Source organism: Odontesthes bonariensis, chromosome 12 (genome assembly GCF_027942865.1).
Source record: "Odontesthes bonariensis isolate fOdoBon6 chromosome 12, fOdoBon6.hap1, whole genome shotgun sequence".
In the NCBI taxonomy this organism is placed as follows: Eukaryota; Metazoa; Chordata; class Actinopteri; order Atheriniformes; family Atherinopsidae; genus Odontesthes; species Odontesthes bonariensis.
The window spans coordinates 8,941,158-8,963,437 of record NC_134517.1 but is presented as its reverse complement, the minus strand read 5'-3'; the positions used below and the strand labels follow the sequence as shown (position 1 = coordinate 8,963,437).

The following is a 22,280-nucleotide window of genomic DNA, read 5'->3' as shown; positions in this document are numbered from 1 at the left end:
TACCCCAATACAAAAAAAAAAGAGTTCTCTAGGTCCCCTATATGTCCCGCTAGGTCCCTCCAAAGCCAGCAGGTTTGTTTACAAAATTGCAGACCGGACCGGTAAAAGGTAACCAATCAGGTTACGAGCTGGGCTCTGCTGCCTGTCAATCACCGATTGTGCACGCGTGATACAAGGTAGGCTCGTCCCCACGCTTATTTATCTGGACTATTGAACTTCATTACGGGCTAGTCTACTTACTGTGTCTTCCATGATCGCAAATGACAGGTGAGTTGATGAATGAGGAGTCGTGTACGCGCATCTGGCGTGCACGTAGACGTGCACGAGTTCTCATGTGTTTTGATGGGGCGGGACAGGAAGTTGAATAACTTTTTATTTTTCGGTTAAAAAATAAGCATTTCTTGCATTTTGCGACTACGAAGGTCACCGTTTTCAACTTCAAGCGTTCTGATAGATCATGTAAACTCTTAAAATGCCAAAAATGAGGACTTTACGTATGACAACAACAAATCCTGCAGACTGCAGCTTTAAAAACAAGCTCTTCTTCTTACTGAATTACAACTACAAGCAGCGTAGCCCATACCGCCACCCTCTGGTCGGTGCTTAGTCTATTAGTTTTAAAGCAAATGGAAAAGTATTTGATTTGCAAATTTTTTTTTTTTTGTGGAATTTCTTGATATTTGCTTTGCTAGTGAATAGAAACCTGACTATAGCTTACACTGCAACCACTGTGTAGTCTATGCAAACTATAGTCTATCGTCTCTCAAAAGGAACCGAGTCTAATACGCTTTTGCTCTTGAGCTTCAAACTTATTTCTCAGTTGGATGGATATGTGACTGTTGGCAGATTATGTGTACTTTTTTTAATGTCTAAAATGAGCTAAGAAATCTGTCATTTACACTTATTCTTTACCATGTGTGTGATATCACAGCACCTTTCTCTGTAAAACATGAAGGATAATGTTTTTTTCTTCCAGTATTTTAACATCTTAACACAACTGAGAGGCTTGCAAATCAAATATCTGTCTTGTACCAGCCACCCTTTTCTGAGTGCCAAGTGTTGCACCATGTTCTACTGACCCTAGGGTTGGCTAAAAATTACAAGGGGGCGGTTGCCTTGCAGTGAGTGGACAGACAAACCATGCAGCTGCCATTGTAAGGCTTGCTGGGTTGTGACTGTCATTTCTCCCTTCAGACTGACCGGCAGAGGTTGGGGGAAATCATGAGTGGGGTAGTTTAACTCATGGGACAAGGAAGGGGTGGGGGTCACTGTGCAGTTTACCGGATAGGACTTGATGCTTGTAATCAACTGGAAGCCAAGCAAGAACAAATTTCAAGGAGACTGGGAATAAAAAGGAAACTCACTGAAGACTTGTACATCTTGTCTGATGAAGAAGTTACATACTCCTGGGAAAAAGTTACTAAAGAATGAACAGTTAGAGAACGTCTGGGAAAGGAGTCGGAGAAGCAGGCCTGTCACTTCCAAGAGACAAGTCAAGAGAGCTGCTGTTAGTGCAACATGATCTGGTGGGTCTTGCCCTAAAAATACCGTTGTGCTGAAGACTGGAAGCTATCTCTGACTGCCTGATTACCTGGTGATCATAAATTTATTTTTCTTCTTCAGACAAGTCGGGCTAGAAAACAACAATCTAGGAAGACTTATCAATTGTGAATATGCTTCTAAGAATTTTGTTTTCTATTCTCTCTCCATTAAAATAAATGGATGAATTATCTCCTGTTTAAACGATGTAAGAGTAATCTTAAAAGTGATTTATATGAGGCCTGCTTGTAGACTCTAATGCCCTGACTGGATTTCAGTGTAAAAAACCAGGTAGACAGATACAGAATCTATTAAAGGGCCCACCAAGTCAGTTCAACCATGAGAAAAGCTGATGTTCCAATGACCCTTAAAAAAGGGGTAGATGAATCAATGGCACCCCCGAGTCCCATCATCCCCACAAAACGCTCTAAAGCAAACCCAGAGCAAGTTGTGCCAGAACCTCATCCTGGTCATCCCCCTCCATCGCCACCGGTCTTCATACGCAAAATGAGGAACGCGGCTGTAGGGACAGGCTGTGATATCCGCCTTAAGGTGGCTGTGGGTGGAGATCCCCAGCCCTCCTTGTACTGGTACCACAATGATGACCTCCTCAACATGGATAACCAAGAATATGGAGGCCTTTGGATTAGGGATTGCAAACCCAGCGATGCGGGTCTCTACACCTGCATTGCCAATAATCACCTGGGAGAGGCTCGGACTAGTGCTGTGCTGGCTGTCCTGGATCTGGGCGAAGGTAAAGTCAGTCAATTTATTTAATGTTTTACTTTGCTGATGGTAAGATTATAGCTCTTTCTAGAATTATGTTACTGGACTCTAAGTGTATTTTATTCAGAAAATACGACATATTAAACCAACCAAATACTTTACCAATTTTTCAAACCAATAAGCTGTTTGATGAAATCAGAAGAACCCAACCTTAAGTTTATCCAACCATTCTCTTTTATGATGACAGGTAATCTGTCACTGTATTCATCCATTATATGAGGATAAGAATATCACATACAGTACATAACAACTATACTCATTCAAAACAACCGAATGGATTTTCATGAAAGTTCCCCAGCATGCCAAACTCATCCTAAAAGTCTGTCTCCCTTGGTCACAGGAACAAGAATGAGCAATTTGTCCTGTCTAATCACCCGTTCCCTTTGCTGCAGTATAAAATAATAATCCCAGCTAATATTTTAGCAAAGACCTGACCGACTCTATCTGCCGTATCGCACAGTAATTGCAATACTTTACTGTTACTTTGGACGAGAAGGTTTGTGTTTTATTTTCATTTTCTGGTCTCCATTGGAATCTTTTGTTCCCCAGTCATGTGGGTACAGGTCATAATTGAAACAATCAAGTCATTTTAAGTTACCGATCAGACAGTTCCTTAAACTGAGATGTTCGAAAGGAACTACTTAAAGAGCAATGGATTATGGTAAATACACACAAGCAGACATTCAAGCATATATTCACACAAAGTACGCATGTGCTGACACAGTCTGTCTAAGCATAAAATCGAGTACCAACACCATCTTTCGTTCTACAAAATGCATTTAATATTGCATTTTTTTATCTTTCAAATTACAGAAGATTATTGCATAGTTTTGAGAACTAAAGCTGCTAGAGATTACCATGCATTGGAAAGGTCTGACTTCAACCATTCATTCTGGAAATAAATCATTCTTTAAACAGTGCATTTTGTCAAAGTGAGTCCCTAAGAGTTGTTTACAGTTAGATTCCTCAATGTCTAACTCAGGATGCCCAGAAAGCCAATGCAGCATATATTCTGATCACCAAAAGCTCTTTTTATGCCTTGCATCATCTCCATCACTGATCGAAATTCAGGCCACCTGAGCCCTTTAACCACATGGGCTGCTTTGAAAATGTCATTACCAGCTCATCCTGTATGCTGTTCATATATCAGCTCAAGCACTTTGTCATTGTTCTTCAGTGCACTTCAGAGTGTGAATTGGAAACGCACTCTTCTTTTCCTGCTGATACAGATTCAATGTGGAGTTAATTTCACAGATGTCCGTGACTGCTGACTGCAGTTTAACATCAGGAATGTTTTAACAGATGTACAAATGATCTGATGTCGAAAGTCTGCAGCTTTCACAACACAATGACACTTCTAGTGTAAGTAACAAAGAACCGAAGAGCATTACATTTCCTCTCTTACATAAATATCTGACGCATTGACTGAGACCACAGAGACAGATACACGACCCAATAAGCAACTTTAAGATTTTAACACATTACCCCTTTTTGTCTAATTCTCCATGATTGTTGGGATAAGTATTTTCCTGTAAAATTCTGCTTGTTTGACTGGACATAAACTTCAGGGACTGAGTTTGTTGTGACTTGAAATGATTAAATCTACATCACAAATGCAGCATTCATTTTCTTTCAGTGAAGTCATGAAAGAGACCTCAAATCGTGAATAGAGCTTTAACCTTCGTCATCACGCATTACATTAAAGGACAGATATTGCTTTCAGACCTGTACTCGTGTCAACATCTCACCAATGCATTGCATGCATCACATCAGGGGACCTTCTATATTTAGAAATACACAACAGTGGAGAAGTACACCGAAAATGCTATTCACCCCAGCCGTGTGAAACGGTACAGGAAAGTCCACAAAGACCAATGGCTTGCATTAAAACTGCCCACGCTGGACACACCACCCAGATGTCCTATTGAAATACATAACTTTGAAAGTTGTGCTGAACGGCATAGAAAAAAAAAAAAACGGATTTAGTTTTTGTCAGCATAGAATATATAGTTTTAATAATAACTTTAATTTATATGGCGCCTTTCAAAGGACCCAAGGTCGCTTTACAAAAGCAAACAAAGAACACTGTCACAGACCAAGTTTTCAAGTTTTTCTATTTGACGAGGCCAGATTGTACCAGTCTTGTGCTGGTGGAGGTTTTATGTAGGGAAGTTTTCCTTTGACGTTCCATTTAACCTTTGATTGGATTCAGTTCTCTGCTGCTTTGCCATGCTCGTAGTCTTCAGCTGTCCCATCACTCAGTGATACCGCCTGAACCCTTTCTCTCTCTCTATCTCTCTACTCGTCTTTGAAAATGTCTCTCTATCCCGCCCCCCTTGTCCAGCAACTCTCCCTAGTTATTTATACAGAGGAATGTGCCTGGGCTTAGATTTTTGTGATGCTAGCAGGCCAGCATCTCTCCTATTACACTGCAAGACATCACTGCTAATTTTAACCAAGCCCTGAATGACTTACCCCTCTCTGCTCATTAGGGAATGGGCCAAATTTGAATCTTTTAACTACACAAGCACAAAAAAAGCCATTATGTTGTACAATGCCATGCATCTTCCTTGGTCTGAAACATTCCGAACCAATTCTGTCTCCCTCCATTTTTTAAATGTGCATTTTAATTGTACTGGCTGTTGATGGAGTGCATTTCCAAAAAGATGCACCAGACACACAGGCAGAACAACATTCATTTGCACGTGTTTCTGGCAACCTGATGGATATTAGGACCAGCACTTATTCTCCTTTTCAGTTCGTGCTCACTGTCCTTTGTGGGAATATTGTGACTCACTGAGTTCAGATTGCTTGCTAACTCTTTCTGAAATTTCTTGCAGGGCAGGTGAGATACACAGGTTTATCAGAGTTTTCTCATCGGTAATAATTAGTTAGGTAATCATGTTTATTTTTCAATCAAATTTTTGCAATTAGGTGGCCAATGTAGTTGTTTGACCCAATCAGCTTGCAACCAATAAAACGCTTTACACACACCATGCTTATTATCAACTCTAGACTTCTTTTGAAAAAAAAGAGTGAAGACAGAAAATCTGCATAAAGCAGATAATTCAGCTCAATAACTGATTGTGATTTATTCAGAAAACTGCACGTTTCAAGTTTGTAGAGTAATTGCACAGTTTTGCACAGGTTTGGCCTATACATGGAACTTTCGATGTAACCTCTGAGAGGACCGTGGCCCCTGTCCAGTGTATTTGGATAGTTTCCTCACCATGTTGTCTTCCTCCTGGAGCATGACTGTGAGCGAACAGGTGGAACTAAAGTTAAACTGTGGAAATCCCCTGCATCACCATGTTGCTTTAATAAATAGATCAACAAATTCATGTTTTTTGTTTGTTTGTATTCATTAGAAGGGCATGGCATCAAGTAAACCTGGTTGAAAATTTTTCTCAAGTTTTAAATTATTAAGTCACTCAGAGATTGAAAGCCACCTGGGATTTAAAAGTAACTGTTATCTGTGACAGACGAGCAAACTGATTTAAGACATAAAAAAAGCACTGGCTTTGTTGAAAGAAATCCTGAGACAAGCAGTGGCCTTTCATTATTTCATGCCTGCAGGTACCTTTTTAAAGAGGAGTGCACAGAATGTTTTTGCAGCATGTTAAATAAAACCTAAGTAAAAACAAGAGGTAAAAGAGGCTGATAATCGATGTTTCGAAATGACATGGATGCTGAAATTGAAAGATAACTTTGCAGCCTTTGCATCAACAATGACATTTGATCTGTTGATGCAAACACATTGATCAGTTTTTTTGGTTTTTTTTTAGGCTTTTTATGCCTTTATTAGATAGTACAGTGTATAGAGACATGAAGCAGGGGGCAGAGAGAGGGGGAACAACACGCAGCAAAGGGCCGTCCGAACCGGGGCCAGATGCAGCGAGGACTATAGCCTACTGTACATGGGGCGCCTGCTGTACCCACTAAGCCACAGACCGCCCCACATTGATCAGTTTTGGTAAGATTTAGCATAAATAAACCATGCAAAAAGTGGACCCCCGTACAAATCCTTTGAAGGAAAGCTAATACGCTGGCAGCCTCTACATTCATTAGTTTACATTAACGCTCTTTTTACACTGATTTAATGTGTTTAAGTGTTTAATTGTTATGACATCAGACATCAAATGACTCTGCAGTTGGTATGTGTTCAGTCAGACGCTTCTTCAGCTCTGCTGCAACACAGAGAGGTACAGGAGGTCATACCTGCCAGCATCAATAACCATACACAATAACAGCTCAGGACGATTAATGTAAAAAAAAAAGAAGAAATTGCTGGCATATTATGATTTCCTTTTTTCACTGCATTTCATTTCATTTTCATTCTATGCCTACTATCATGCCCACAAATACATACACTCACTGGTTGTATAATGAGGTTAAAATGCCTGATGTTTGCATTACATTACATTACATTACGGTCATTTTGCAGACGCTTTTATCCAAACCGACTTACAATAAGTGTGCTCAACATCGGTAGGCAAAAGAACTTCAGGTCACAAGAAATCATAAGTGCATTTCCTTCCAAAACCAAACAGCTAAAAGCATAACTAGTGCTAGAGTAAGTGCGATAAGTTAGGTACCTAGACACATGGGAAGACAATTTAGAAAACAAAGACAATTTAGGAAACAAATAAGTGCGTAAGGAACTAGGACGAAGCAGGTGATGTCCTCAGAGGGCGGATCAGGGTAGTGTTTCCTGAAGAGATGGGTTTTCAGCCTGCGGCGAAAGATGGGCAGCGACTCAGCTGTCCTGATATCAGTCGGGAGATTGTTCCACCATCGGGGTGCCAGAACAGAGAAAAGCCGTGACCGTGTCGATCGTGCGCAGGGACCGCTGAGTGACGGGGCAGCCAGGCGCCTGGTGGCCGCAGAGCGAAGTGGTCAGGCGGGGGTGTAGAGCTTGAACATAGCCTGGAGGTATGAAGGAGCTGTTCCTTCCACTGCCCTGTAGGGTAGCACCAGTATGGGGGAAATTTTGGATAAAAAAAATTAATATAAATATGAACGAATTAATGAATGTACATATAATTAATATAAATATAAAAATGTGATCGAGATATATGTGAGTAAAAATGAATATAAATATGAACGAATTTATAAATGTATATATAATTAATATAATATAAAAATGTGACACAAATAAATGTATATATGTATATAAATATACATACATTTGTAAATATATTTTCGAGATTTTAAAATAAATATGCTTGACTTTGTGTGTGGAGTCTGGCAGTCTGCATTTGTGGATCCATTTTTTACATTTGTGGATCCATTTTTTGCTCTCGTGTCCATGGCGTAATTTTGACACATTCCTACTGTGCTGCACGATGCACAAACAAATGCATGCCGATTTGAATGTGGACAGCGGCACAGCCCTCTATTCACGGAGCATCCACCAGATGGCAGTGTGCAAGGCACAGGGCAATGGCAGTACTTAGCAGTCCAAGACAGAGGCTTTGGACGCTCAATATGGAGTCGACAAGTGGAACAACTGGATGGGTATGACTAGTAGTTTAATCATTTATAACTTTTCCTAAATCCCTTTGGCTAGGCAGAATGAAAGGTAAAATGTATTAAACTTATTAGTCCAGGGTATTCTTCATTAAGACTGGCCTGGAGCTAGCATTGACGTAGATAGAATCAGAGTAGATAGAACCTAGAGAATCTTTGATAGATTCCGATTCAGGTTCTAGGTCAGTGGGAGAAAGCATTCTGACAACAGAATAGCTATTGATGCTAGCGGAGCTGCTATGAGTAGCGTCATTGATCATATGTTCTGAACATTTAGATAACAAATATAACACAATGAACATCAGCTGCACTATGTTATAAGCTGCAGATTTCAAAGCATAAGAAAAGAAATCGCGGGTTATAGTATACATTACATTACATTTTACCTTTCATTCTGCCTAGCCAAAGGGATTTAGGAAAAGTTATAAATGATTAAACTACTAGTCATACCCATCCAGTTGTTCCACTTGTCGTCTCCATATTGATCGTCCAGTCCAAAGCCTCTGTCTTGGACTGCTAGGTACTGCCATTGCCCTGTGCCTTGCACACTGCCATCTGGTGGATGTTCCGTGAATAGAGGGCTGTGCCGCTGTTCACATTCAAATCGGCATGCATTTGTTTGTGCATCGTGCAGCAGAGTAGGAGTGTGTCAAAATTACTCCATGGACACAAATGCAGAAAAATGGATCCACAAATGCAAAAAAATGGATCCACAAATGCAGACTGCCAGACTGCACACACAAAGTAATGTATATTTATGTTAAAATCTCGAAAATATATTTACAAATGTATGTGTATTTATATACATATATACATTTATTTGTGTCACACTTTTATATTTATATTAATTATATGTACATTTATAAATTCGTTCATATTTATTTTAATTTTTTTGACCCAAAATTTCCCCCATACACCAGAGTCTTAAACTGGATGCGAGCAGCTACAGTGTAGAGAGCGGAGAAGGGGAGTGGTGTGGGAGAACTTGGGGAGGTTGAACACCAGATGAGCAGCAGCTTTCTGAACAAGCTCCAAAGGTCTGATGGTAGAAGCCGGGGCGCCAGCAAGGAGCGAGTTGCAGTAGTCCAGGCGGGAGATGACCTGAGCCTGGATGAGCGACAGTTGGTCGTCCAGGGTCCATTACAAATACGACCTCTTGAGGGTCTGTCTTAACACAAGCCATGATTTTTCATTTCAGCGAGGACCTTTGGTGATACAAGCTAATAAAATGTCGACTGAGACTATAAAGTGTAAGACAATAGCAAAACAAAACTGAGCCAAGCAGTTTTGCAGCCCTATTCTAATCAATCAGCCACTTCTAAATTAGCCTGGGTGCCAGCCGAACTTAGCCCCGCCTATAAAATTTTTGGTCGGAAAGTTCGGTCTGGCTCTGCTCAGTTGGGAAATCTCTATGCTCGACATTAAAACAGTCGACCCAATCAGATTGCCAGGGCGGGCTTTATACGATGATGGACAGATGATCAACAGGGACATTATCGACTACGTCACTAAAGAGCGCTTGGTTTGAATTCGTTTGAAACAAACATGGCTGCCGGTGGAGAGCTAGGGTGTGTAGATTCTGCCATCGAGTCTGTTCTACAGGATCTCCACATTGCATTCATTTTGAAAGACGAACAGAGGAACGCGATAAAGGCTTTTATCGATAGAAAAGATGTTTTTGCCGTCTTTCCTACAACAAGTGTGTGTGTCGCTTAATCTACGTCGCATACTACATTGCTCTGATTGGTTGTAGATCTATCCAATTGAGCGAAGAGGCATTTTTTCACCTGGTTCGGTTGAAACACGCCCCATACTCAAATCTCTATCGAGCGGTATCAGACTCACATTCTGAATAGAATCGTGAGTATGACGTAGTCAGGCTAACTTCTAATACCAAGCAAGACAAAAGTTTAAAAAACGCCAGTCCTACAAGGACTACAGAAAACAAAGAACATAGAACAGATGATTGTGGCAATAACATTTTGTCTTCCCATGAGAAGGTTTCTTGGCTGTGATATTGGGTTATAATAGTTGAGTATATTCCAATGCATAGCCAGTGCCAAAGCTTGCTGTAACAAACACAGAAACATAATGTCATAATTACGTTAGTGTACAAGTGATACAGTATGTGAATATGAAAGCATGCACATGAAATGCAGTTGCCAAGGAGACAAAAAGGTACTCTCCATGACCTGAAATTACGTAAGCAACAGATCATACAAATTAGCCAGTTGGTGTTTCCAAAATGATCACAACATTCACAGCTCAATTATTTGGCTAATTTAGTAGCTGAAGAGCCTTTGAAATTAACAAGATATTTTTTTTCATTCACAGGTTTGTTTATAGTTGTAAACTTACACAGAATGCTCGCAGTGTTATTTTGTTTGGTAGCACTATGATTTATTCTCAAGGCTGAAATAAAACGTGTACTTGGGAAATCTTATTTTTTTTAATCAGTGGAAATAATTCTAGATATCGAGTCGTTTACAGTGCAGAACCTATTCATTTTTACTGAATATTACTAGAGTATCACTAAAAGATCAAACATTAGCATCCGTTGTAATTGTTATGTAGAACAATGCAATACCGATGTGATGTATTATTAGTGTTGCAGTGAGCACAGCTTGTCAGTTTAAGCAGACAGCAACACATTTGCTGTGAGAGCGAACAGTGCTCAACCAATGCAGAGGAGTGAGGAGGTCTCCGTTGCAGCGATTCTCCCCCTCACCGCCGACAAGACCACATCAGCTCATTACACCAGTAAAAGAATAAGACACAGACACATGGGGAGGAAGGGAAAGATGAAAAATGTCAACCCATGCTGTAGAACACTGATCTCAAGAGGGCTGGATCACTCCCACTGGTTTTTCTGCCTATCGGTGTGCACTGCCTGTGGGGTGGAACACAGCGGGGGAAGATGCTTACACTATTTGCTGGCCATTGTGTGGACAGGGGGGCTCCCTCAGAGTGGATGATATGCATTCAAGAGACATTTCCACCTGCGGATGGAGGTCTATGCTCTAAGCTTTTCAGAAATGGATTCTCTCAGAAGGAACTGCTGAAACACTGACTTGTTACATCGTGGACAAAAGTGCCTTCTTTACATTTTTCTTTGCATTTAATTGAAAGGATTTTTACATGTGTGTTAGCAGAGTTACAGCATGTAAGAAACTGAATCTTGTGCATCCAAATTGCTGATGTCTTCATAGAAAATGTCCTTATGTGGGCGTAGATTAATGGCTGAGAACCCCCAGTGTATGTTGGGGAATACCCTGCTGCTGAACGTAAGCCAAGACAAAAAAATACCTGTCGAGGACTTATAAACCATGAAAAACATTCTGACCAAAGAAAAAATCAGGCAAGTGCTGTTTCAATTTTCTTAGATCTTTTTCATTTTTTCATTCTGCACCAGTTCAACAGTGAATTGCATATGGAGCATTAAGCACCAAAAATGCTAATAGAAACACTAAATTGACTTTACTGCTCAACAGCTGGCCACACAGTGTTCAGCTGAGTGTCAGATGCATTTGCAGTGCTTAAAGGTAGCTGTTGAAGCTGCTCTTCACCCTGATTCATAATAAATACCATAAATACCATTGTTACTTTAAAAATACCTTCATCTTAGCCATTTGAAAGTAACTTGAAATCTCTGAATAAAAATCAAAAGCTAAAAACATCTCATTTTAAACAGCTAATTTGAAAGAATTGCAGAAAGTTCCACTGGAACAATGGAGTTCTACAGTTTTTTAACACACATACGCTCTTCTTTATTGACGTACAGAGACTTGTATAAGTATTCATCCCCTGTTTTTTTTCCTATAATGTTGCATTACAACCAGGAGTTCAATGTTTTGGGAGTTTATGTAATGTAACATAAAAGAAAACAATCTAAAGTGATTTGGTCAAATAAAAAAGAAGAAATAAAAGAAATACTAAAAAATAGTGCATGCATATTTATTTCCCCCTTTCCTTCTCAGCCCTAAATTACAATCTGAAGCTTTCAATTATCCTCAGAGGGAACATAATTAGTTTATTTAAGTCCACCTGTATGTCTTTAAGTGTGACCCCAGAGTGTGACCCCACTAAGTAAGGGGCACAACCAAGCAAGCACCACTAAAAAGACCAAAGAATTCTCCAAAAAAGGTCAAGGAGGTAAAAAAAAGAAAAGCTAAATGATAACCCAGAGAGAGCGGCAGAGGTTCAGCCTTACACTCCACCAAGCTTGGTTTTATGGAAGACAAAAAGAAAAACACCAAAGATACAAACATGAAAGAAGGATCTTTGATTGTGAAATGTGCTGCTCATACACTTTAATTTCTTTTTCAATTACAATATCAGGCTATAAGCAAACAAAATAGAGAAAATGCTAAATGGGGTTAATCATTTTGCAACACTATATAGAGTACAGTATAAAGTCTATATACAGTGGAGTGAAACGGATGTGTTTAGCACTTCAATATCCATACAATCATGGCAGTGAATAAATAAAAAATATCTGTTATATGTTTCGCTGTTCATAGAAAAAGATTTCTTTTGGTACATGGCATTAATGTGCTTACGTACCTACATGCATCAGATATAGTAAACAAAACAAAAAGGAAATACAAGTCGAAAATGGAGGAATTAAGTTTTCTGTCTAATATGTAGTTTTAAAGCGCTGATATGATTGTTCTACTTATCAGCCATGTTCAATATGACCAACATTGCTCTATCGTGCTTTTTTACTGCAAGAGAACAACGGTTATTTATGAGTATACACCTACTGTGAAGCAAACACCTCATGAGAGCGGCTTGGATGCCAATGACTCAGTATTCATCTCTATTTTGAGTCCTTCCAGTGATTGAATTTTCTCTCTGTTTGAAAACCTCAGATGGTACAGCTGGATTAGTTTTAAGATAAAACAAAAAAATTGAATTTACTTTCTCCTCAAAATACTCACACACTAGTATTCATTTTGCCTATATTTCCATCCTTAACAATAACTTGCAGATTTGCAGATTTTTGACGGGTAAGACTAAGCAGAAAATTCAGCAGCAGCAAATTTAGTTCACTCCTCTTAGTTGAAATTTTAGTAAAAAGGGAAAATACAATAATGATAATCTAAAATCCAATTTGTGATGAATAAATGATCAATTTGAAGAAAATGAATGATATTCTTGGAGATGCATTTTTGCTTGATAAATGGGATTAAATTTATTTTTAAATCAAGAATTTATTTCTCATGATTTACACGTATTACTTTGCATCTTCCTGCAAAGTATGAAAGAGTCCACTGACAAGGATAAGGTTGTCAGCTGGTTCTTTGTACACTTTTTTTCATTAATGCCAATCATCAATTTACTGATCAAAAGATTTTATGTCGTTCCTGCCTGACTTTCTTTGACATTCCTTCTGATTCTTACTAAGCAATAGTCTTGTTTTTTGTTTTTTTAGATTCTGAAACAACAGAGGATGAAGGTGGAGACCAATTTGAGACCAAAGAAGAAAGTGGTGACATTGAAGACCAGGCTGTTCATACAAGTAACCAACATGTTTCCAACAGCTGTTGTAATATTATGGTTTTTAACCCATGAAATTATGTCAAAACTACAATAATGTGGCATTTAGAAGTACACAAAACTTCAATGTTTGAACCAAATTTGTCCAGATTTAAGTATAGACAGCTATGTGCCATGTAAAGTTTTTGCTATTAATAAGTCAGAAAATTTGATGGAAATATATATGTCAATTGGAAAAATTGCTCAGTGGTTACTGTAAGAATCCACGAGAGAGAGCAATATTACTAGTTATTAATAGTTACTGTTTGAGATGTTTATATTTTAATGTTAAAATGCGTGCCCAATTTGTTTGATTTCCAATCAGGTGGAAATTGAGGAAAATGTTGTTTAATTAGAGTTGCATCTTTGTACAATTTGTCAATTTATTTCTTATTTTACATGAGAAGCAGTGATGGACAAAGGTGCAGAGGATAACAATAGAACACATGGAATTGAAGATCATTCTAACAGGCAAGCAAAATACACACTTTCGTATTTAATTAAAAAAAACACCTCGATCTGTCTAGCAATAGTTTGCTATTTTAATGTGTAATTTTTTTAATGACCGTTAACAGGTTCACAATTGATAACTGATTCCTAGAGAATTTGCTTTTAATAATAGTTTCAATCATTGTTTCAGGAGCCAATCAGAGGATTTTTCAAGAGCATCTCCTCCACGAGTTCTCCCACCACCATCTCCAAGACTGGTCAAACGTACCTCCACCTCTCCAATGCCAAGTCGTTCTGGTTCAACTACTCCTCTCAGCTTCCGTAAGAAAGTTGTCGTGACAAGTGAATACCAAGACACAGTGCCTGGGGAGTTTGAAGAAAAGGTAAAACAGCCAAAAGGCGTGTCTCAAGGTAGCACCCAGGACTCTCGACCACAGACTCCACTGAGTGAGTCCTCACGGAAGGAATTTACTCTTAGACCTTCTCCAAAGCTTACAAGGGTAAGCTCAAAGGTTTTTGAGAAAGTTCGGGGCTTAGAGGAGCGGAGACGAAGTCTTGATATTCCAGAAGGTTCTATTTCTGGCAGATCCTGGGCGGGGTTCAATCGTGCTGGATCTGTAGATTCAGATGATGGCGGAAGCCGGCTGGGCATCTCAAGAGAAAGTTCAAAGGAAGATCTAAGGGAGGCTCTGAAAGAGGATGCTGCTGAACGGAGATCTATGTTTAGACAGAGAGCTGCTTCTTTGGAGGACAAACCTCGCTACACCCAAAAAGTTCAGGACATTGAGAACAAGTTCACGGAGGAGCTCCAGCGCATCAAGAAACTTGTTGGAAAACCCCATCTAAAAAAATCTTTTTCAACTGAGCAACTCACCCTAAAGGCTAAGCAGCGCCAGCCCTTTCGGAAAATCGAACCGATTCCTCCTCAAGTTCTAGAAAAGCTCCAAGAAAGAGAACGTGTGCAGTGGGCCAAGGAACAAAGAGAAAAGGAACAACCAATGCAGCAACAACAGCACGCACCAGAAGAACAGCATAAATCCCAACCCCAAAATCCAACTACCACTCGCTCAACAACTGTTACAGGTAGAAGATATGGAGAGGTAGCATCCCCCCCGGAGTCAATGCAGTTATGTGATCTACCAGGACAACGGTCTGTGAGAGAATTAAATAGAGTCAGTCCAGTTACAGAAATCATTCAGAGATCATCATCACCATCACTACATCAACAACAGAGGGAAGACTCGCCAAGCAGAAATCTTACAGAGATGACGTTACGCAAGGTGGAACGAAGGCCACCGAGTCCGCTTGTTCAAAGGGTATCTCGAATGCAAGAATCCCCACACATCCAAGAATCTCTTGTACAAACAGCACAGAAGGATGGAACTTCAGGGAGAAAGACACCAATAGAAGCAGTATTAAGAAAAATTGAAAACAGACCTGAAAGTCCTCTGGTACAGAAAAGGGCTGTGAACGTGCAAGATCTTCCTCCTCAAGCTCCTACGAAACCCTCAAGGACAACATCAATTACCCCAACACAGGACGTAATGGAAGTGGAGCTATCCAAACAAGCCTCCAAGATAAAAGTCCCTATAATTATTGTGGAAGATGAAAAAATGGAAGAGGATGTTCCACCGACAACAAGCGAACCCCAGCAGATGAGTACTAGTGTCAAAAAAGGACAACAGCTGAAGACGAAAGGAAAGACCCGTCGTCCTCGACCCATGTCTCCAGAGTTAGGTTTGTAGCGGTTCTTTTATAAAGCTCTTTGTGGTTGTATGATGTCAGGGTCTGTTCGCATCCATGTTTAGTCAACTGAGTTAGTCTTGACCAGAGATGTTTTTTCTAAATTTTATTAGGGATACAATAGCTTCAGACTTGTCTTTTGTTGAAATGTGCAGATTCTTCTGATGATTCTTATGTGTCTGCTGAAGAAGACCCAATGGAAGCTCCCGTGTTTGAGTTTCCCCTCCAGGACACTGTAGCATCTGCTGGTGCAGATGTGCAACTAAAAACTATAATTGCCGGAACACCTTTTCCAGAGGGTAATATGTTTCACTTTGTGTTCGTAGTGCAACACCAGAAATAATTGTGTACATTTAAGCTGTTGGGAGTCAAATTAATGAACAATTTATTTCTTTGTCTTTTCTGTTAAAGTTACCTGGACTAAAGACAACACTGAAGTCACAGGCAATGCCAATTATACAGTAAAAGTTGAAGGTGAACGACACAGTCTGCTTATCAAATCGGCAAGCATTAGTGATGGTGGAAAATACTGTGTAACAGCAGTTAATCAGGTGGGCAGAGTCTCCAGCAGTGCCACTGTTATAATCAAAGCAGGTAGGTTGAACTTTGGAGATATCATATAAAACTTGCTGAACACAGTACTGTTTGAAATTATTAACCCCTGATTTAATCAGTATTATTTTGGTAAGTGCCTCATAATACTGTCCTTTTTTTAGAAATGACTGTAATGAGTGTTTTTACAGTGTTTCCAACTAAAGTAATGGTACAGAAATGAAAATGAGAAGATATGTGATGTTTATGATTTTATTTTAATCTGCTGGGGGGGGGGGGTCCCAACCCATTTAACAATGACAAAATCAGTTAATTTGAAAATATGTGAATTGTTATTATAGTTGTCATGGATCTAAAAATAGTCTAAATTTTTAAAATAGGTCTCATCCCACACTGACATTGTGTTTCTCTCCTACTCCCTTATTGTTATCTCTCTAAACAAGAAGTGTGTACCATATATTCCAGCTGAATAACCCCACTTATAGTTACCATAGCAACTAAGAGGTGAGCCTGAACCTATAAATTGCCCACTGAGTCTCACTGGCTCCACTCACTGTGAATGCACCATTGTTTTGTTCACATTTTGCATTTCAGATTCTAATTATAAGGCTTGGTTGGGCTTTGTTTTTTGTGTTGTATTAACTCTTTGAACTCCTGTGTTCTCACTAAGCTGTGCAAAAACAACAATCCCCAATAGAGTCTTTTTTTAAAATTAAAGAGTCTGTGCAAGAGCCAAAAGGAACACTGGGAGTGCCCATGGATATCAGCAGCCCTATTACATCTGATGAGGAGTATCTCAGTCCTTTGGAGGAAGCTGCGGACTTTGGAGTCCAAGATCCAAAGCAAACTATTGACACACGATTCAGAAACCCCCCTGCATTTCTGGTAAGACCCCACAGAGCAAATTTAAAGCTAGAATTGCTTTTCATTTAAGAGGATGACTTTATTATGTTTATTATTTACATTCATTTTTTGTAAAATACTGCATGGAAATGTGTTCATGGTTTCATTAATGTCTTATTTGATGTGTTTTCATCAACACATCTGCCAAATAAAACTTATGGGTCAAATCCATTATTCAGTTTCTAACTTGTGTTGGATTCCAAACAGGTAACAATGACTGATCAAGATGTCATTGAAGGACAGGAAGTCACCATGTCTGTTCGAATAAGTGGACAACCCAAACCCATGCTTTATTGGTAGGTCCCCTAAGGTCATCATATCACTTAAACTCACTACTTGCATGAGAAGGGAAAAGGCTTTTCCATCATCACAAACCATAAGTAAGTTCACTTGACTACATAGTTTGTTTTTTAGCATGCTGCTTTATTCATTCATGAGAAAAAGGTGGAAGCTTAATGTTTATCAAGTTCATTGAGTCCGCAGGATGACACAAAGTCTTAAAGGGGAAAAGAGAAGAATAATAGGCTCTGCATTATACATGAAGTTGCTCATTGCCCAGAAACACAAATCTGGCAGAATTAACAAGCTCAGACAACAGTCTAGACTTCAAAGGCAATGTAGGGACCATCTAATTGAAGAGCTTAAGAAGAGCTAACAACTCCTGTACAGAGGTTTGACGATGCAGTGTTTGTACACCACTTCCATGTTTGTTCTACCAGTGTGTGGTTATTTAATGATAAATATGGACTTTTTACTGTCAGTAAATCCTTTAAAAGGACCAAAAGCTAATGGACTTCATACCTCTGTGCCAGTTGCTAAGAAACTACTGAAACATGTCAGTTAGACACACTGTTAACTGGATCATGTGGAGCCTGGTCACTGTAGCTTGTTTCACATTTTGTTCTGGGTGGTTGTGTATGCAGCAGTCATGGGAATACAACCTCATTTTAACAATAATACAACCCAAAAGCGTGACTATAATTTTTTTTTTTATTAGTAATGACCTCCAACAATTTGAAAAACAAAAAAAATGCTGCTAGAGTTGGGGTGGCCAACCAGTCAGAGACTAAGAGCCGCATTTTTTACTGTGTTACCACAAAGAGCCACATCATACACACGGGCAGAATGGAACTGTGATTCAATAGCCATGTTAATGTCCGATATTCTGTGTTCAACAGTGTGGCGGGACAGTTGGATGTCTGATACCATTCGTTTTAGATTGTCGTTTTCAGGAGACAAGATTTCAACAACGTCACTGAGGCATTTTTTAACGAACCCCCCTTCATTGTATGGCTTTTTGGCTCGTGCAATATTCCAAGCCAGTTGATGCGATGCAAGCGCCACGGTCTCTGAGTGCTTCGTAAATTTTTGGAAAACCTGCACCTGCTTTTCTGCTTGACTTTTCAAAGTGACCAACTTGTGCTGGCGAAATTCAGTCCTCTTTAGAAATTCCTGATCGATGTTAGCATGAAGTGAGCTGAAGTGGCGCTGAAGATTTGGAGCTTTGAAATGCGCTAATGACGCCTGACATATAAGGCAGAATGGCTTGCCATTACATTCAACAAAAAAATATACTCTCCCACTCTGTTAAAAACATCCTGTATTCATCTTCATGTTTTCCTTTAGCTGTGCATTTTTTCCCTGCCATTTTGAGAGCGAAACTGACACAAATTTGTTTACTCAACTGGTTTTCCCAGTATGTTTACTGGGAAACTTGGCGGTATTTTCATCTCACGCGCATGCTCGTGACGAAAATACCGTATTTAACTCAAACGAAGTGAACACGCACTTAAAAAACACAAACATAAATTTTGATATGAACGTAAGAGCCGCGGGTTGGCCACCCCTATGCTCGAGTAATGCAACAACACTCACAAAAAGGATTGTGATGAAAGGAGCTGTCACTGTTCTTTTCTTTTTTTGATTTATTTGACTGATATTTATATTAATATTTTTTTCATAATAGGTTGAATCATTCAGGCAGGCTCCGTCATAAGACTTAGTCATAGCTCTGAAGAGACAAAAGCAGAAAATGAAGTAGCCTACTGGACAATGTATGCCTCCCACTAACCCTGTCAAAGCAGCCAAAAGGGAGCTCGTTATAGAAAAAGCGTGTGCTCTGTAATCCTTCATTGCATATATTTAATCTGAAAAAAGCTCCACGTGGCAAACTGTGTGAGTGATTTGCTTTCTTAACTCTATTCTTCTGTAGGCTGAGGGACAGAGTCACTGTGAAAACGGGCCTACGTCATATTGTACGTGAGACGGCAGATGGCACCTTTGAAATGACAATCAAGTCAGCAGTGAGGTCAGACTCTGGAATTTACACTTGCAGGATCATTAATGAGTATGGAACAAAGCAGAGTGAAGGAAGGCTGGAGGTCAAAGGTATGCTTCATTTGAAATGTTAAGAATGTACAAATCCATATTTCTTTGTTGATCATGGGATGATATGATAATGAGTTTCTTCTCAGTTATTTTCTAAGTAGTCATAGATTATACATTCCATTATAATAGTTTTTTTTTTTTACATATTCAACAAGCAAACATGTGATCCTCTGCAGCCATGTACAAAGAGGATGGCTTCTCTGGCATTGTTTGAGGACCTTACAAATCAATTTGCAGTCTGACCATTTCTTTGTTACCTCTGCCAGTGTCCTTTACTCTAAACTTTCAGAGCTGATGGTTGTTAATGTTTTCCATTCGGTGGAGGGCATGCCCTTTATAAATCTGACACTCCTTCTGATTGTAGACACATGCACATTGACAAAAAGAGTTCAGCTTCTTGCTGAGACAGCTTCATAGCCTTAAAGAGCTTTTAAGGTCTTGGCTTGACACCGTATACTTCAACAGCAAACCGAACACCGGGTCATAGATGTAGGAGGTTTAGATAAAACGGGTTCCACCACTCACTCCTTCACAAGGTTACAATAATCTGAATGTCTGCTTCTGATTTCATGGCACTGAAGTTGTGATAGGTATTATTATCAAATTTACCTTTCTACATGAGTGATCCATTTATTTAAGTGATGATTTGTGACAAATGAATGCATCAGTTGTTTGTGTGTCTTACCAAAATCTATAGTTTTTTTTTCAAAGAGGATAGTTTTCAGACATGCTGAAAGTCTAATTCCTACTGTTTCATGACTAACTACATTCAAACATTGTGAAAGTGTTGACATTATGTTACTGTCATTTCACTATAAGCTCAATGTGCCTGTAACTATTTAAAAACACAAGTGTTCAGGATATCACCTCACTGTACTCTTCAGATGATGTGCTTTATTTATACCCAGCCGCACCAGTTGAGCCAGGTTTAGCTGTTATCCGCCCGGTGAGGGACATGACAGCCAAGGCGGGAGAGACGGTTTTGTTTGAGTGTCACGTCATCGGACCAAAGGACACTGATGTCGACTGGCTTGCGGATGGGAAACTGGTCCAGCCGGCACTGCTTAACTGTAAGATGCACTTTGATGGTAGGAAGTGCAAGCTGCTGCTCAATTCTGTACACGAGGATGACAGTGGGACATACATGTGCAAGCTCAGCACGGCTAAAGGTTGGCCTCAGAAATACATCTCATACAATGCATGTGATATGATACATAAAGGTTTGCATTTATCGTCCTTTCAATCCCTTCCTGTACTTCCTGTCCTGAAAATCGTTTTTACTTTCAGAGGAAGTGACATCATGTGGTAAACTCAAAGTCATTCCTTCTTTTGAGCCTCTCTTCACACGTGAGTTGGATGTTTTGGAAGTGATTGAGGGGCGCAACGCTCGATTTGACTGCAAAGTCAGTGGGATGCCACCTCCTAAGATCATCTGGAGTCACTTTGGTAAGCCCATATTGTCATTAAGATCTACAATAAAACACAAAATGAATCACTTTTTGGATTTAGAAATTGTCTCTGTATCTAGGTGTGTCACACAACCACGACCGTCTTCTTTTCATCCCAACCTCGTGTGTTTATTCAGGATTAATACACTTTATAATCAGACTGACATAAATATTTATGCCCCTTTTTCTCTTTAGAGCAGCCACTCATAGAAAATGAAGATATACGTATACTTCAGGAGAGTGGCCGCCATTCTCTTATCATTTCCCATGTGACCAGCGAGGATGAGGGTTTCTACACTGTCAGAGCCCACAACCCTCATGGCGAGGCAGAGAGCTCTGCTGAACTTTACATACAAGAACCGCGGCCAGCTATCTCCTCTCAGATGTAAGAGGATGTTGTTTCATCAATGTTAACATTAAAAAATCCACTGAAGCTCGGAGTATTTATTGGCGCACTTCCTCTCCATTCGTTTAGGGCTAAACTGGAGAAGATGCCATCCATCCCGGAAGAGCCAGAAGTTCCAGAGAATGAGGTGGAGCGCTTCACCATGCCTGACTTCATCAAACCTCTCTATGACTTGGATGTGATTGAGGGAAAAGAGGCTGTACTCAAATGCAAAGTGGCTGGTTTGCCATACCCAACAATTGCCTGGTTCCACAATGGCAAGAGGATTGAAAGCACAGAGGACAGAAAGATGACGCAGTGTAAGTGTCTTAAAATGGACCAACATTCAGCTGACGTACAAGCCATCAAAATCAATGTTGTATGAGAGAGGGCACCCCCTTTCAGTTCAAGGATTTACATATCAGTAGATGAAACATAATCAAGTGGTTCTTATCAGGTCTTACAGTTAGGTAAGATGAACAACACATGATATACTACAACATGTCATTGAAAAACTAAGCAAAAAGGCAGCAGCCATGAGTGAAAAACTAAGAGCCTAATCTCTAAGAGCACCTCTGCAAAAAGCAGAGCTTTTGGCAGTTTGTTGGTCTGGATCATTCAGGTGTGTGTTAACACAATGTCAAGAAAGAAAGACAATTACCTACGAAAAGCAATTGTTGCTGCCCATCAGTCTGGGAAGGGTAATAAGGCTATTTTCATTATATGTTGATGATATGATCATTCTACAATGATAAAGATTATTCACAAGCGTAAAACATTCAAGAAAGTTGACAGTCTTCCCAAAAGTGGACGTTCCAGCAATTTTATCACAAGGTCAAACCGTGCAATGATCAGAGAAACTGCAAAAAGCTCAAGGGCTACATCTCAGACTCTACAGACCCGAGTCACCGCGTTAAATGTTAAAGTTCATGACAGAACAATTAGAAAAAGACTGAACAAGTATGGCTTGTTTGGAAGGGTTGCAGGAGAAAGCCACTTCTCACTGAAAAGAACATGAC

General features: G+C 39.7%; 1 protein-coding gene across 3 annotated transcripts in view; it reads left to right on the top strand.

Moving 5' to 3' along the window:
* Positions 1-1,201: 1,201 nt before the first annotated feature.
* spegb (striated muscle enriched protein kinase b) overlaps positions 1,202-22,280 on the top strand; it is a 42,026-nt gene continuing 20,947 nt past the window's right edge. Inside the window, exons 1-13 of one of the 3 annotated variants that reach the window (XM_075479059.1) lie at positions 1,202-2,293; positions 13,289-13,375; positions 13,803-13,863; positions 14,033-15,579; positions 15,741-15,884; positions 15,997-16,179; positions 16,856-17,022; positions 17,248-17,336; positions 19,253-19,428; positions 20,337-20,597; positions 20,716-20,874; positions 21,072-21,261; positions 21,352-21,581. In XM_075479059.1, coding sequence (XP_075335174.1) covers positions 1,879-2,293; positions 13,289-13,375; positions 13,803-13,863; positions 14,033-15,579; positions 15,741-15,884; positions 15,997-16,179; positions 16,856-17,022; positions 17,248-17,336; positions 19,253-19,428; positions 20,337-20,597; positions 20,716-20,874; positions 21,072-21,261; positions 21,352-21,581 — 3,709 coding nt within the window. In that variant the 5' untranslated portion in view covers positions 1,202-1,878. Of the gene's footprint in view, positions 2,294-10,689; positions 11,213-13,288; positions 13,376-13,799; positions 13,864-14,032; positions 15,580-15,740; positions 15,885-15,996; positions 16,180-16,855; positions 17,023-17,247; positions 17,337-19,252; positions 19,429-20,336; positions 20,598-20,715; positions 20,875-21,071; positions 21,262-21,351; positions 21,582-22,280 lie in introns of those variants that run through there. The other 2 variants (XM_075479058.1, XM_075479060.1) reach the window with 2 other exon arrangements.